At 46.7% G+C, this 14,146-nt stretch overlaps 2 protein-coding genes across 5 annotated transcripts; one reads left to right on the forward strand and one right to left on the reverse strand.

Moving 5' to 3' along the window:
• Nucleotides 1–3,325: 3,325 nt before the first annotated feature.
• Nucleotides 3,326–9,583, reverse strand: LOC111069384 (bifunctional glutamate/proline--tRNA ligase). The gene is made up of 6 exons (XM_022359421.2): nucleotides 9,453–9,583; nucleotides 8,349–9,281; nucleotides 8,114–8,285; nucleotides 6,985–8,047; nucleotides 4,600–6,456; nucleotides 3,326–4,532 (listed from the first exon to the last, which is right to left on the reverse strand). The coding sequence occupies exons 1-6, from the start codon at nucleotides 9,493–9,495 to the stop codon at nucleotides 3,444–3,446; spliced, it is 5,157 nt and encodes a 1,718-aa protein (XP_022215113.2). The 5' UTR covers nucleotides 9,496–9,583; the 3' UTR covers nucleotides 3,326–3,443.
• Nucleotides 9,584–9,959: 376 nt separating this feature from the next.
• Nucleotides 9,960–14,146, forward strand: LOC111069394 (AP-1 complex subunit sigma-2). Of its 4 annotated transcripts, none has more exons than XM_022359442.2 (5): nucleotides 9,960–10,084; nucleotides 10,309–10,487; nucleotides 10,557–10,665; nucleotides 10,733–10,870; nucleotides 13,706–14,146. In XM_022359442.2, exons 1-5 carry the CDS (start codon nucleotides 10,082–10,084, stop codon nucleotides 13,748–13,750), a joined length of 474 nt encoding a protein of 157 aa, XP_022215134.1. In that variant the 5' UTR covers nucleotides 9,960–10,081; the 3' UTR covers nucleotides 13,751–14,146. The 4 variants fall into 4 exon arrangements, with proteins under 4 accessions (XP_022215134.1, XP_022215137.1, XP_022215135.1 ...); XM_022359445.2 differs by lacking the exon at nucleotides 13,706–14,146 and adding an exon at nucleotides 11,922–12,694; XM_022359443.2 differs by lacking the exon at nucleotides 13,706–14,146 and adding an exon at nucleotides 12,378–12,694.

Here is a 14,146-nt window from a genome sequence, read left to right on the forward strand (position 1 = left end):
CCAGAAACATAAAAATAGCCATGGATGCCACAAGAATATAATATGAATATGACTATCAAACTTTGTATAATCTTGTCTAAAATCAATGTCCACCCATGCACCAACTTGTATTCAGATTTAAAAATAGTTCTTGTAGTCTTAGAATATTCTCTAAAAGAGAAATGCCCAGCATTAGGCATCTTTCAGTCGTAATACTGTTGTAAAATGCACCTACTTGATTGGTTTGGGAACCTGATTCACGGGCTGCAAGTCAATAATAGCCAGGCAAAAAGCTGACCCGTCTGGTTGGTTAGTTACTCACCCGGAATGAGGGGTACGAAACGAAGTGCGGCAGAGTTACAGCTGTGGTAATGGACGGGAGATGGCAGGCTGGCTGTGGCTGTGGCTGTCGCATGCAATCAGTGCACAGGATCGCCAGGGAGTTTCACAACAGTCGAACCGCCACTCCCCGACACAACAAAAACAAAATAAACTCCAGCATATCCCCTTTAAATAATGGTCACGCGGTGACGACCTTGAATCTTGTGCTGATTCAGCAACGTGTCCGTTACGTTTTCCTTTTCGTTTGTGGCTCTAAGGGCATTGCGGTTAATAACAGGCTTCTCGGGCTCATCAACAACATCATCATCATAATCAACCACAACCAACAGCAAGAGCAGCAGCTCCCCAGCCACAGCCACAGTTTCATTTTCAGTTTCATTTCCCTTTCGTTTCCTTTGATGACATAATTTGTTTTGGCAGCTCCACACAAAACCAAACAACAGCTCTTTGGACTGCCCTCTGGAGTATCCCAATTCATGGTTTCACTCTAATTGATTCTGTAGACGTCAGACCGGAGGAAAATATTACTTGGCACTGCCCTGCAAATTGCCGCTGAAAGGGAACTTCCAACCATGTTCTATTTTGGGGCGGAGCTCTAATAATGCGGAAAAGATAGACTCTCGAGCAACGACCCCTTGCCAGGGTCTTCTTGGCATCTTTTTTTGTTGTGTCTCAAAATATTTCATTTAAAGTGTTAGGTTTGAGCTCCTAATCGAAATCTCTTCTTCAGGGTATTCCCTAAGTTCTTTCTGTCCTCTGGATTAAATTGTAACGATGCGGAAATGACTCCATCCCACCAAATGGTGGTGACTCTAATTTGACTGTCCACTGACACTCCTTCTATGACCATTAAACGAAACGATGAATATGCATGCAATTACATATAAACGGGTTGCCTTTAAGTTCAACTCGGAATTAATTATATTATGCAATTTTGTATGCAATTGATTACTTGAAGCTGGGGGCTGGAATCTAAAGCTGTAGTTGGAGTCCCCCAGCTTGGCCAAAATGGATTTCTGAGAATTGAAGCCTTTAAAAAAAAAAGAAACCCCTTTAGCTTAATCGGGATCAAGTGAATAGCGCCATAAATCAAGCATAATTGCAAAAATTCTCTTAGCCTTTGTGGCGACGGGTAAATATTTATTATTTATTCGCCAATCGATTAACAGCTAAGTAGAACACATTAAGGTTTGACCCGAGTCAACAGAGCCAGGCTATGGAAACAGAATTCTTTCAAAGATATTTTACATATGATACATACAGGGCGGAACGATGCTGTAAGGTTGTATGCAAGTACATATGTACATTCCGCTTATAAATTGCCCTCAGAGAACTTTAACAGGTTTTATCATCAGAGAATAAAAATAATAATAGAAATTCTCATAACCATTCCTTCCAGGGATTACAAAGATTTTGAGCACATTTACTCTTAGCAGCAGAGCCTAAACACTGAGTGTTGCAATCACGAAACGCACTGTATGTGTTTGCCTTTCGCAGTTTCCATTTGTTCTGTCGATGTTGATGTTTACGCATATCAGCACGCAATATTGTCCAGGTCGTGTCTGTGTGTCTGGGGGTGGGGGTGCGGAGCTTTTGATCCGGAGACCGGTCGACCGGTCCGTAGCGTGGGCTCGGCCGTAGATAGCCGTAGATGTACATGTACATATGTAGAATTCCATTCCATTCCACATATATTTTCCCCTATATTTTCCACTCAAAACAAGTCAGCAGCTTTGTCTACTGACGTACAAGTCTCAACGAAATATGCATTTAATTAGCTGCACCAGCTCCAGGCAATTCCTAAACCGCTTCTCGCTCTGGTCCCCTCACCCCTTCTGGATGCCCACTGAATTCACCCCCTCTGGTTGGCCCTGCTCCAGCTGCAAGTGTCACAATTATTTTATTTATCATTAATGACAATAATTGTAGAAGCCGCCCAGCGAAGAGAGGGGGATTTGGTTGCACCGCCCGTGCATCACCTCTATCTTACTGTTACCATAAATCTTGTTACAGATCTTATGAAAGGTGGTAGGAAACTGTATCCAGAAGGCATCCCATGATTGGCTGTCAATGAAAGATTTTCAGTTTATTTGTATGCAGCTGCTGGGAGCAGCATGTCGAACGACTCTTTAAGTTGTTAATTGGTGGTCGTATACCCTTTGATTTAGGAGACTCAGAACGGTAGACGTGGCAAGACCTAATATGGTTTCAGTATTTTATACTTTTAAGTTATTTAATGGCATAAGAAATCAAACGAAAGTTACTAGTTGTAAGTGCCACAGAACTTTTGCAGCCCCCCAAGTGTTAACTACTCGCATTGGTTCTAACTAATATACCCCATTCATTCCGATATTTGCGGGGTACATAAATACGATACGAAACAATTAAATAAAACATATACTTTTAATTGGCTTGGGACGTGATTGATACCTTTTTAAAACGCAAAGTATTTCACCCAAGTGTTCCGTTTCATAAATAATGTATTCCTTTTATTCTATAGAATGAAAAAGGTATCCGGGCGATAAGCGACATTTAATTTGGATTTCCAGTTAGCGGTTGAGCGTTTCCCAGCCAACCTGCCTTGGGTTCATCTGGGGTCGTTCTCAGCTAAATAGTTTGACAAACTCTATGGAAAAAATGCCAATTAACATTAGGTGCGCCGCATTCATGCGATGGGATGGGAATACTCATGGCTACATGTGTGCCAGGAGTTCAGGGTTATGCAAGTAAACAAAAAATAAGCCCGAACAGAAATACTCACTTCTATAGAATATAGTGAAAGATCGACTGGGAGTAGATTTTAGATTCACAGAATTAGTTTCGCCTGTAGTGCGCGTCATGCAGCAGCGCCTTTCGGTTAGCCGTTTACATTTCCCCCTGAAATTCATGCGTAAAAATCGTACGCCCCAATACCCTAAAGTTACCACTAAACTTTCGCTTTAAAATTAAAAATTTGTTTAAACATTTAATCGATTATTTGATTATTAAAAGATAAGAGTTGCAAGATAAGAGTACACATCGGTTGATCGGTTGGTTTATCAATCGCGGGGATATCGAATTTAGTTATAGAATTATAGAGTATAGAAAGGAAGGAAGCCATGCTTCGAGCGGCGCTCTGCTGCTTAGTAGCTGCGGCCGAAGAGCGTGTAGAACTTGGGCTTGTTGGTGCAGCCGGGATTGATGCACTTGTCGCTGGCCGCAATGGGGGCCGGCTGTTCGAAGGGTATGCACAGGGATTTGGCACCCATGGAGGGAGCACCAGGCTCGGCCTCCTCGTCGCGGGCACTGTCCGCCTTGATCTTGTCTTCGCACGGGGTCTCGCCGCAGAAGGGTGCCAACAAGATGTTCTTCTGCTCGAGGAAGCTGCAAAAGTCGGACCAACTCTTGACGGTCTTTGTGTGGCTGGTGAGATCCGCCTGTGCCTTGGCCAGCATGCTCTCGTGGATGGTCTCGAGCAGAGCGGGGATCTTCTTCTCCACATCGGCTAGGGGCAGGGTGATCTTCTCGCCGGTGTCGCGACGCACGGCGACCAGCTGCTGGGCCTTCAGGTCCTTGGGACCCAGCTCGAGGCGCAGCGGCACTCCTTTCAGCTCCCAGTGATTGAACTTCCAGCCGGGCGAGTAATTGTCGCGGTAGTCGCCCTCGCTGCGCACTCCGGCACCGACCAGTCGCTGCTCCAACTTCTTGCAGGCATCCAGCAGCTGGGCACGCTCGTCGTCCTTGGTGTTGACGGTGATGCCGCAGGGCACAACGATCGCCTGGATGCAGGCCACATTGGGAGGCAGCACGAGGCCCTGGTTGTCGGCATGCACCATGACCATCACGCCGATGGTGCGCGTGGTGAGGCCCCACGAGTTCTGGAAGACATACTGCTTCTGCTGCGTCTCCGGGTCCTCGTAGACGATCTCAAACATCTTGGAGAAGTTCTGCCCCAAATGATGGCTGGTGGCGCCCTGGATGGCACGGCCCGAAGCAGAGATGAAGGCCTCCACGGTGGTGGTGTAATCACCGCCCGCGAACTTCTCCTTCTCGGTCTTGCGGCCCTTCACCACGGGTATGGCCAGCAGATGCGTGTAGACCAGAGCATACAGATCGAGAATGTCCAGCACTTCTTTGTCGGCCTCCTCCTTGCCGGCGAAGGCCGTGTGGCCCTCCTGCCAGAGGAACTCGCGCGTACGGAGGAATGGTTGCGGATGCTTGAATTCCCAGCGCTAGAAAAGACAGAACAGATTGAGGATTAAGGGTTTTTCCACTGCAGAAAGGTGTCATCCCACTTACCACGACATTGTTCCACTGATTGAGGCGGATGGGCAGATCTCTGTAGGACTGTATCCACTTGGCGTAGGCGGGATACATCACAGTCTCGGAGGTGGGACGCACGGCAATGGGTTCGGCCAGATCGGAGTCGCCCGACTTGGTGACCCATGCCACTTCGGGGGCAAAGTCCGCTATGTGCGTCTTCTCCTTCTCGAGGACCGCCTTGGAGACGAAGATGGGGAAGTAGCACTCCTTGACGCCCATGCGCGTGATCTCGGCATCGAACCACTGCTTGATGAACTTCCAGATGGCGAACGACCAGTGGCGCAGGATGTAGCACCCGGACACGTCGTAGTACTCGATCATCTCGCCCTTGGTGATCACCTGCGAGTACCAATCGGGCAGATTATCCTCCTTGGTGGCCTCCAGGCCCAGGCGTGTCTGCTTTTTGGCACCGCCCGCCGCTGCATCCGCCGCTGGCTCCTTCTTGACGGGCTTTGCCGCCTTCGGTTGCGCCGCCTCCTTGGGCGCCTTTTTCGTAGCTCCACCACCGCCGCCTCCACGTCCGGCCACAGGGAAGTCTGTGCCCGTGACCTCCTTGTACTTGGCTTTCAGGGCCAGCAGCTTGGCCACTTCCGCATCCACCACCTCCTTGGCTGCCTTGCCACCCTTCACCGCCCTCACCTTCTCCCCCTGGGCATTGATTTCCAGCGTCAGCTGATCCTTGGCTGGCGACGCCATCTCCACGGGACTGGCTTCCTTTTTCACGACTGCGGGCTCTGCCTTGGCGTCCGGTGTCCAATCCTTGCCGCTCAGCGTCTTGTATTCACCCTTGAGGGCCAGCAGTGTCTTCACTTCGGGTTCAATGGCGGCCTTTGCTGCCTTCGCCGACTTTAGTTGGCGTATCTTGTCGCCCTGGGCCTGGATCTTCGTCAAAACGGATGAAATATCGTTGTCAGAATCCCCTCCCGTCAGATCGACAGTAGCCACTGGAGTGGCCGCTGCAGCGGGTGCCACAGTGCCTGGCTTCCAGTCCTGCCCTGTCAGCGACTTGTAGTCCGTTTTTAGGGCCAGCAGCAGCTTGACTTCTGGCTCCACTAGCGACTTTTCCGACTTGGCAGCCTTCAGATCGCGTATCTTGTCGCCCTGCTGTGCGATCTTTGTCAGCAATGTGATAACGGCTGCCGGGGGAGCCGGCTCCGGAGACTTTTCCTGCTTGACTTTGACTGCCATCGGGGCTGGAGCAGGGGCTGTGGTGCCTGGCTTCCAGTCGGTGCCAGTGGCTGCCTTGTAGTCCGCCTTCAGGCCGAGCAGCGTCTTCACGGCTGCGTCGATGGCGGCCTTGTCGGCTTTGGCTGTTTTCAGCTCTCGAACTTTGTCGCCCTGGGCGGTGATCTGAGCTAGGATGTTGCCTACCGAATCGTTGGCAGTGGAAGGAGCTGCAGCTGGTCCTGTAGCGGGTGCTACAGTGCCTGGTTTCCAGTCCTGTCCGGTGAGGGATTTGTACTGGGCTTTCAGCTCCAGCAGCACCTTGACAGCAGCGTCAATCTCTGGCTTGGCCGCCTTCTTGCCCTTGAGGTCGCGCACTAGTTCTCCCTGCTTGACTATGTTGGCGTTGACTGACTCTGCGTCGTTGGTAGCGGCAGCTGGGGCAGGTGTTTGTCCTGGTTTCCAGTCCTTGCCAGTGGCTGCCTTGTAGTCCGCCTTCAGGCCGAGCAGCTTCTTCACCGCAGCATCGACTTGCTCCTTGGGGGCCTTCTTGGTCTTCAGTTCACGCACCGAATCGCCTTGCAGGCCAATCAGTTTGTCCAGTTCCGCAGCCTTGTCGTTGGAAGCTCCAGCAGATACAGTGCTGGCTGCCGGAGAGGATGACTTTTTCTGCAAGGTAAACAAATGGCTTTAGGTTTCCACTTTCACAAGTTTGTTTGCGTTTGGGCACGTCAGCAAGTGGGAATGGAATGGAAGGCATTAATGAAGCTCTTGGCTCTTCTTCTTTCGTCGCTTACAGAGGCTCGTGGCAAGGGCTATCGAAAGAGAGACAGCAGATCGCATAGAGTACCTGCTCGCTCCGACAGAGGGCGGCACACAAGTGGAGAGTAAATTGAAGGCAGAGAGAGGGACAGAGCCACAGGTAGAACAGGTCGCTCTTTGAATACTCTACCAAAAGTAATGGATTGGATGAATGGGAACAATTTGTTCTCTTTCGGAAAATGGGGGAGCATCATTTGTACTTGATAATTACTTTAGAATACATTTAAAATAATGACGATGAATAAAGCAGAAAGTATCTAAACAATCTCCACAATACAAGATATTCCGTTTCCCCTTTAAAACAAAAAAAGTCTCCACAGATATCTCTGTTATTTCTTCCCTTCTCCCCACCATACATAACTTTATAGTACTCACCGTTGTCTTGGCATCCGCTGCATTGATCTTGAGGCCAGAGGTGGGCACATCCTTGGTATGGCCATCGGGAATGGAGAACAGAATGATGGGCGAGGGCACATTCGAGTACGGACTGGGCGGAGCATAGGCATTGTCCACCTTGAAGAATCCGCGACGCTGCAGCTGGATGATGTCGCCCTTTTTGCACTTCTTCAGCTCGGGATCGCCCAGCATGGCGACCTCGTCGCGTGTCTTGTGGCCAATGAACTGCTTGAAGTCCTCGTCCTTGCCAAGGACAGCCTTGCTGATGATGTTGTCGAAATATACGCAGAAGGTGGGTGGATAGGCAGCGGGATCGGATTCCACAGCCAGCCACGTCAGCTTGAGGGTCTTCTTGAAGTCCTTGTTGTCCAAATTGAGGGCAGCATCGACGGACGTGATGTTGCCGGAGCCATCCTTGTGGACTTTCTTGATCAGCAGATTTCCCCAGTTGATGAAGGTGGCATTTTCGCCCTCCTTCAGGGCCTCGGCATCCACGTAATCAATGTAGATGCCAGGTCCTAAGGTGACAGTTTTCTTGCCCAGTGCTTCATCCTTGGGATGGACCGGCACTTGGATGTGCTCCAGTTTGGCCCCCTCCACATTTACAATCACACGCTTTTCCTGCTCGAGGGCCGTGTAACGCGGAGCAATGGGATCGATCACCTTCTTGTTGAACGCCCAGATCTTGTCCCAGTTCATGAACACCACAGACTTGCTGCTGCCCTGGGCAATAATGAACTCCCGGAGACCCTCAACGGTCATGCCGCGCCGGAGGATTCCGCGCACTGTGGGGAAACGAGGATCATCCCAACCATCCACCAAGCCAGAGTCCACGAACCACGTGAGCTTGCGCTTGGACAACACCGTGTTGGTCATGTTCAGGCGACTGTATTCCCAGATGTACGGCTTGCGCAGCTTCAGGGCATCGATGAACCAATAGAACTGATCGTCCCGATCGTGATACTCCATGGTGCGCAGTGTGTGGGTAACATTCTCGATGGCATCGACAATGGGGCAGGCAAAGTCATATGTTGGATAGACCCTGCAAGAGAGTTCAGGTTCAGGTTCTTTAGGAGTTCTAGGTGAGATGCTTAAGGGGGTTACTCACTTGTATTTGGTGCCTGTGCGGGGATGCGGCTCGTTCTTACAGCGATAGATGGTGGGATCACGCATGCAACCATTCGGCGAGGACATGTCAATCTTGGCACGTACGCAGCACTTCTGTCCCGCCGCCGAGCCATTGACCATCTCCTGCCACAGCAACAGATTCTTCTCCACAGCTGTCATTGGGAGGTCACAAAGTATTTTCTAATTTTCAAGGGACAGTGGAGGCCTGGACTTACAGTTGGATCGATTAGCCGACTCCACGCGCTGTTCGCGCTCCAGCTTCATCTGCTCGGGCGGTGTGTCGTCCACATAGGCCTTGCTCTCCTTCAGCAGCTGGACGCAGTAGTCGAGCATCAGATCAAAGTAGTTGGAGGTGTGCGTGAAGACATCCGGCTTGATCTGGAGCAGCTCCAGGTCGCCGAGAATAACATTCTCGAACTCGACCGTCTCCTTGGCCGGATTGGTGTCGTCGAAGCGCATGATGAGTGTGCCCTGGAAGGCCAGGGCGTAGTACTGATTGAGCAGCGCCGCCTTGGCGTGTCCGATGTGCAGGTAGCCCGAAGCCTCTGGGGGGAAACGGACAATAACCTTGCCCATCTCGGCGCCCGGAAGATCCACGAATTTTCCCTCTTGCTTGCGCTCTCCGGTCTTGGCTGGCGTCTGCTCCTTGGAGGAATTTGGACTGCGCTTCAAGCGCTTCGCCGAGGAGCGGGCCTCCTCCGGCAGCGACTGCAGCACCTTCTGGATCAGCGGCTGGGCAGTGATCAGGTCATACCAGCGCTGGACATGCTGGGGGATGCCCTTGGAGGCGAGGAACTCATAACGCGAGTGCATCTCGTTGAAGAGGGCAAAGTCGGCGATGGTCAGCTTGTTGGCCACCAAATAGGTCACCGGCGCAATGGACTTGTCCAGGAAGGACATTGCCCACGAGATGTCGTCCTCGCAGGTCAGCGAGAAGGACAGCCAATGGTCGATCTGTGTCCGCTCGATGGCCGTCTCGCCGTACAGCTTGTAGTCGGGAGCGGCACGGGCCAGGGCGCGCAGAACATCGTTGTTCGAGTGGCACACCAGCAGGCGGTTGTCCGGGAACTGCAGCGAGGTCTCCTCCTTGCTCCAGACTATCTCCACGGGCACCGTTCCGCTGATAAGATGCGCCGTTGCCAGCCCACCTGCGGATGTGCGTCAATTAATATCCAACCATAAAAAACTGATGCAATAACCAAACGAATCGGTGCTACATTTTGTACATAAATAGACTTTGCGGTGCGTTCCGATATAACCTCACAACGTGCACCGCATATGTTTGCGATGCTCGGATAAGGATGCGAGGGGACACTTACTTATAGGCGGACTGTTGATGTTCGCTGTGAGCTTTAATGACATTTTTGCTGCCTTTGCTTGCAATTTAAATTCGATTTGATGAAATTCCACGAGTACGGTACGGCCAGCTGCTAACGTCTGCACAGTAGGGATGGACAATCTGGCTGGTTTCTACTAAACGATAGTTCGCTGGGAATGGTTAATATCGCAAGGGTAGATACAGTGAGACCTCACTAACAACCACTGTTGTTCATAAATAATTCTTCAATTAATAACTAAAATTACTTCAGTCCAATACTGACATGCCACAAAACATATACGTCGCGAGGATACATATTTGTTGGTGTTAGTGTTGATTCACACTGTGTTCATCATTTCACAGGTGATTAATACACGATTCATATAATTTCAGAATATTAGTTTATAGTTTCTTTGTTGCTGCGCAACCACCAGATCGATCTGGTCTCACAGTCTGCACTTAACAAGTAGTGTAATACGATGAATATTTATTTCTGCCCATCTCCAGTGACTGCTATTCGCTACCATACGTCGACAAGTTCGCTGTTCATGGAAAAAATATAATTTTCCTATTCAATTTGAACAAAAAGGGGCCGCAGATATTAACCACACCAAGGCTTAGCCCCAAAGAATGGTAACGTCAATAAAATCATAGATTAATCGGGGATTCTAAAGAGAAAAATACGGTTTTCGCATTGGGTTTTTTTTTGGTGTTGATGTTGGCTCAGCTCATGTGTCCATGTGTATGTGTGCCGTGCCTGATGACTGTGTCAGTGGGAAAAATTGTGGCTTAAAGAATATAAAAAATTAATGAGTTTTGTAACAAATCGATGATAATTGTCCTCTCCTACGCTGTAGATGCTTTTCATGCTGCTGTTCAGTCGGCAGGGCAAGCTACGGCTGCAGAAGTGGTACATGGCCTATCCGGATAAGGTGAAAAAGAAGATCACCCGGGAGCTGGTGACCACGATACTGGCCCGCAAGCCCAAGATGTGCTCGTTCCTGGAGTGGAAGGACTGCAAAATCGTATACAAGAGGTGCGTCGATGGCATTTCCTTCTCCAAAGGCCACTTTGACCGATCCGTTTGCTCTTTTTGTTTCTGCAGATATGCCAGCTTGTACTTCTGTTGTGCCATCGAGCAGAACGACAATGAGCTGCTGACCCTAGAAATCATCCATCGCTATGTGGAGCTGCTGGATAAGTACTTTGGCAGCGTAAGTGAACCATTTAAAGACAGCTGCCATTGAAGGGAGCATTTAAATTTGATTGATTTTGTCATAGGTTTGCGAGCTGGACATCATATTCAATTTCGAGAAGGCGTATTTCATCCTGGATGAGCTGCTAATTGGCGGCGAGATCCAGGAGACATCAAAGAAGAATGTACTTAAAGCGATTGCCTCACAGGATCTGCTACAAGAGGTCAGTACACCCGAGACATATGATCTGTAATGCCTAGCGGTTGTGTCGAATCTATATATATATATAGACATATGCCGGATATTGTAAATTGTTTTACACATTTATTCGAATCGCTGGTCTTTAGTTTCGTTAACTTGTTAGTGTTTGTTCCCATCTATATTTACTATATATGCCTTTATATGCCATTCATTTCCTAAAAGCCTGTTGCAACCCCGAACCGAATCATAATATTACCTCATACATATATGCATATCATGGTTCTCTCAATCTCTCTCTCTCTCTTTATGTACTATTACTTACTTTTGTTCTTTTGTTTCTCTAATTTGTGCAATCGAAACTAATATTTTTAAACACCTACTGTACACCAAAACCAAATCTAACCAACAATCGAAGCAAGAAGAGTTCTTTTACTCGCTGCAATAGATCCTAAGATACGATACTGTTTGTGTGTGTTGTTCATATTTTTTTTTAATAACTTACTCCTAAATACTGAAGATATTGTAAAGCACACACACACACGTTATAAACGCCTCGAAACTTGCATGCCTCGGCTGTGTGCCACAACACTTGCCCTCCGCCGAAAACGAAACGAATTGTGAGAATATTTCAAGAGTTATTTATACAGTATTGAACTTGCCATAGATATTGCTTAACTATTGTACGTAAAACCTAAAAAGCCAACGTAGTTCCGTCCACAATTGATTGCCATTTACCCTACCTACCTACCTACCGATAATCGGATTACCGGATTACCGGATTGATCTGTAGTCAAATTTTGTGCGTGTTGTTAGCCATAAGAATATCATAATTGTAACGTTGTAGTTTGGATTGTTTTGCATGATCTTTCGTAGTTTGATAGTTTGTTTTCCTTACTAACTAGACATACCTACATACATCCAATAATTTTTGTATACATATAAGCCATACAAGTGTGTAACCATTATACCCTTTCTCTTGTTATTATTAACGCTTTCCCTACCCGCCACTGCATAAATCGATGTAACACCACCACCAACCAACCAACCAACCAACAAACCAACAACAATCGCAGGACTTCAACGAGTATCTGAACTAGAAGAAAATCCCATACCATACCCAAAAAAAAAACATGTGTAAATCTCTGTGTAAAATATACTATGATGTAGAGCACCTGCCCCAGGGGGGCCTCCACCCCGACAAAAGGGTTGGGTAGTGGAGAGTCTAGGTCAGATCAGTCGAGCTGTATATATTATACATATATGTATGCAACATATGCAAAGCTTCTTTCCCCTCTTTGCGCTGTGATGTTTCGTGTTCTCTTGCATCGCCCATTCACCATTCGCTCACTCACAAATGTGCCGTGAAAATCGGAAAAACAAAACATAATACTACTTACCAATCACAGAACACATCTGAATACAGCCACTGAAACTACATACACGCATACATACACATGTACTATTGCTACTACTATTTCTTCCATCTACTCTTCTCGTTCTTATTGTTCTCTCTATTCTGTGTACTCCAGGACGAAGCCGTTGAGGGCACTTTAAGAGATATTGGACTACTCTAAAAAACAAGACAAATTCCGTAGAATCCATGTAGTTGATATTTACACACACAAACACACAACCCACACACGAACAGCAATCCTCTGCGCACAGACACATGCACACAGCACTCTTGTGACACTTGCCAACACTTAAAAGCTCAATGTGTATGCGTATGTGCGTGTGTGTGTGTGAGTTGGGGCTGTTGTACAGCACTGAAACCATGAAGCTGATGAAGAGGAAGCAAGGGAGGCTGCTCCAAAGCAATAAAACCCACAGAGAAAAGCAAAATAAAGTATAAATGATATCGTAGTAATTCCCATGGCAGAGCATCCATACTGGCACACGGTTCCTACACATCTTTTGGTTAATTCTATCAATAAGAATATACGCACACACACACACACATAACATATGTAGATCCAACAGACAGGCAAAAAGTTCATGCAAAACACCTCAAACTCACGTAGAACCATCCAGGGGTTACCTTACCTATCGATCGATCATTAAACCAAATCCAGCAATTAAATTAATATTCCTCTTTTACTATATCTACATGAAAGATCATTCCAAATCAGTCATCAAAATGGGCAATATTTAAATTTTAGAGAGGGGATATATGCAATACTATTTTTACCATAGAAAAAAGTAAGCTTTAATGTGGAACATGAAAAATATATAATTGAAAAAAAGAAAATAATAATAATGTAAAATTCATCCTTTAGTGGTAACTGAATAAACTATAGTCTATATACAATTATAAATATATATATATCCACAATATATGGTATCTGTTCATGTATGTGTGTTGTACGTTTTAGCCAAATTTTCTGTGTGTTTTGTAAAACTTAAAATAAAAAACAAAAGTATTTTTCAAAAAGATAAAAGTACTCGTATACCACTATGTCTATTTTGATGTATGGATAATGGTAAGAACGTTGAACTGCCGATCCAGAGTCTCTAGTATATTATTTAATATGTATCGTATGTCCTTTTGTTTTTGAGTATTTCATTTGATTGAATTGATGTTGTTGCCGTTGTGTCACATTGACTGCCTCTGACCTTGACTCTCTCCACTGTTCTCCACTGTGTTTCTCTCTCTCTCTCTCTCTCTATATATATATTATTCTATCTGTGTCCTGTTCTTTTAGTTGTTAACCTTTCTTTTATAGCATATTTATTGAGGGCTAGCCCAAAAGTTGCCGATGCTTTTATGATTTGATTTCTAAGTACTAAGTACATCTCTCTGCTTCAGTAAAAACCAAACTAAAGCCCAAACTGAAGTAAAGCCTTCTCCCTTTTACAGGATGAGACCCCGCAGAGTTTCTTCGATGATCATGGCCTGGGATAAGTTGGCAGGGCCCCATCAAAATATAACAGTACTTCTTTTGCCTTAAAATGTATGCGTGTATATGTATTCACATCTAACCTTAAAAGTGCATCAGTTTTATTATAGAATATGCTCCCACTATCGCTTGGCAAATGCAATTTGCAAAAGTACATTTTACCAATCCCAACCCCTCCCCTTACACACACATTCATACTTTTAAAGGATAACTTAGAGGATAAGCAAAGCGAAACGAAAGGAATAATCGACGGTGTGCTCAACTCTAGAGATATAAGATAAATCTGATGAAAAGACACCCTATACAAAATATACAATATCCAATATATATCCCAACGTAACTAATCAAAACAAAAAGATCTTTAATTACTGCATTTTATATTCAATTCCTATATCAAATAA

This window comes from Drosophila obscura, unplaced genomic scaffold (assembly GCF_018151105.1).
Source record: "Drosophila obscura isolate BZ-5 IFL unplaced genomic scaffold, ASM1815110v1 contig_150, whole genome shotgun sequence".
Classification (NCBI taxonomy): domain Eukaryota; kingdom Metazoa; phylum Arthropoda; class Insecta; order Diptera; family Drosophilidae; genus Drosophila; species Drosophila obscura.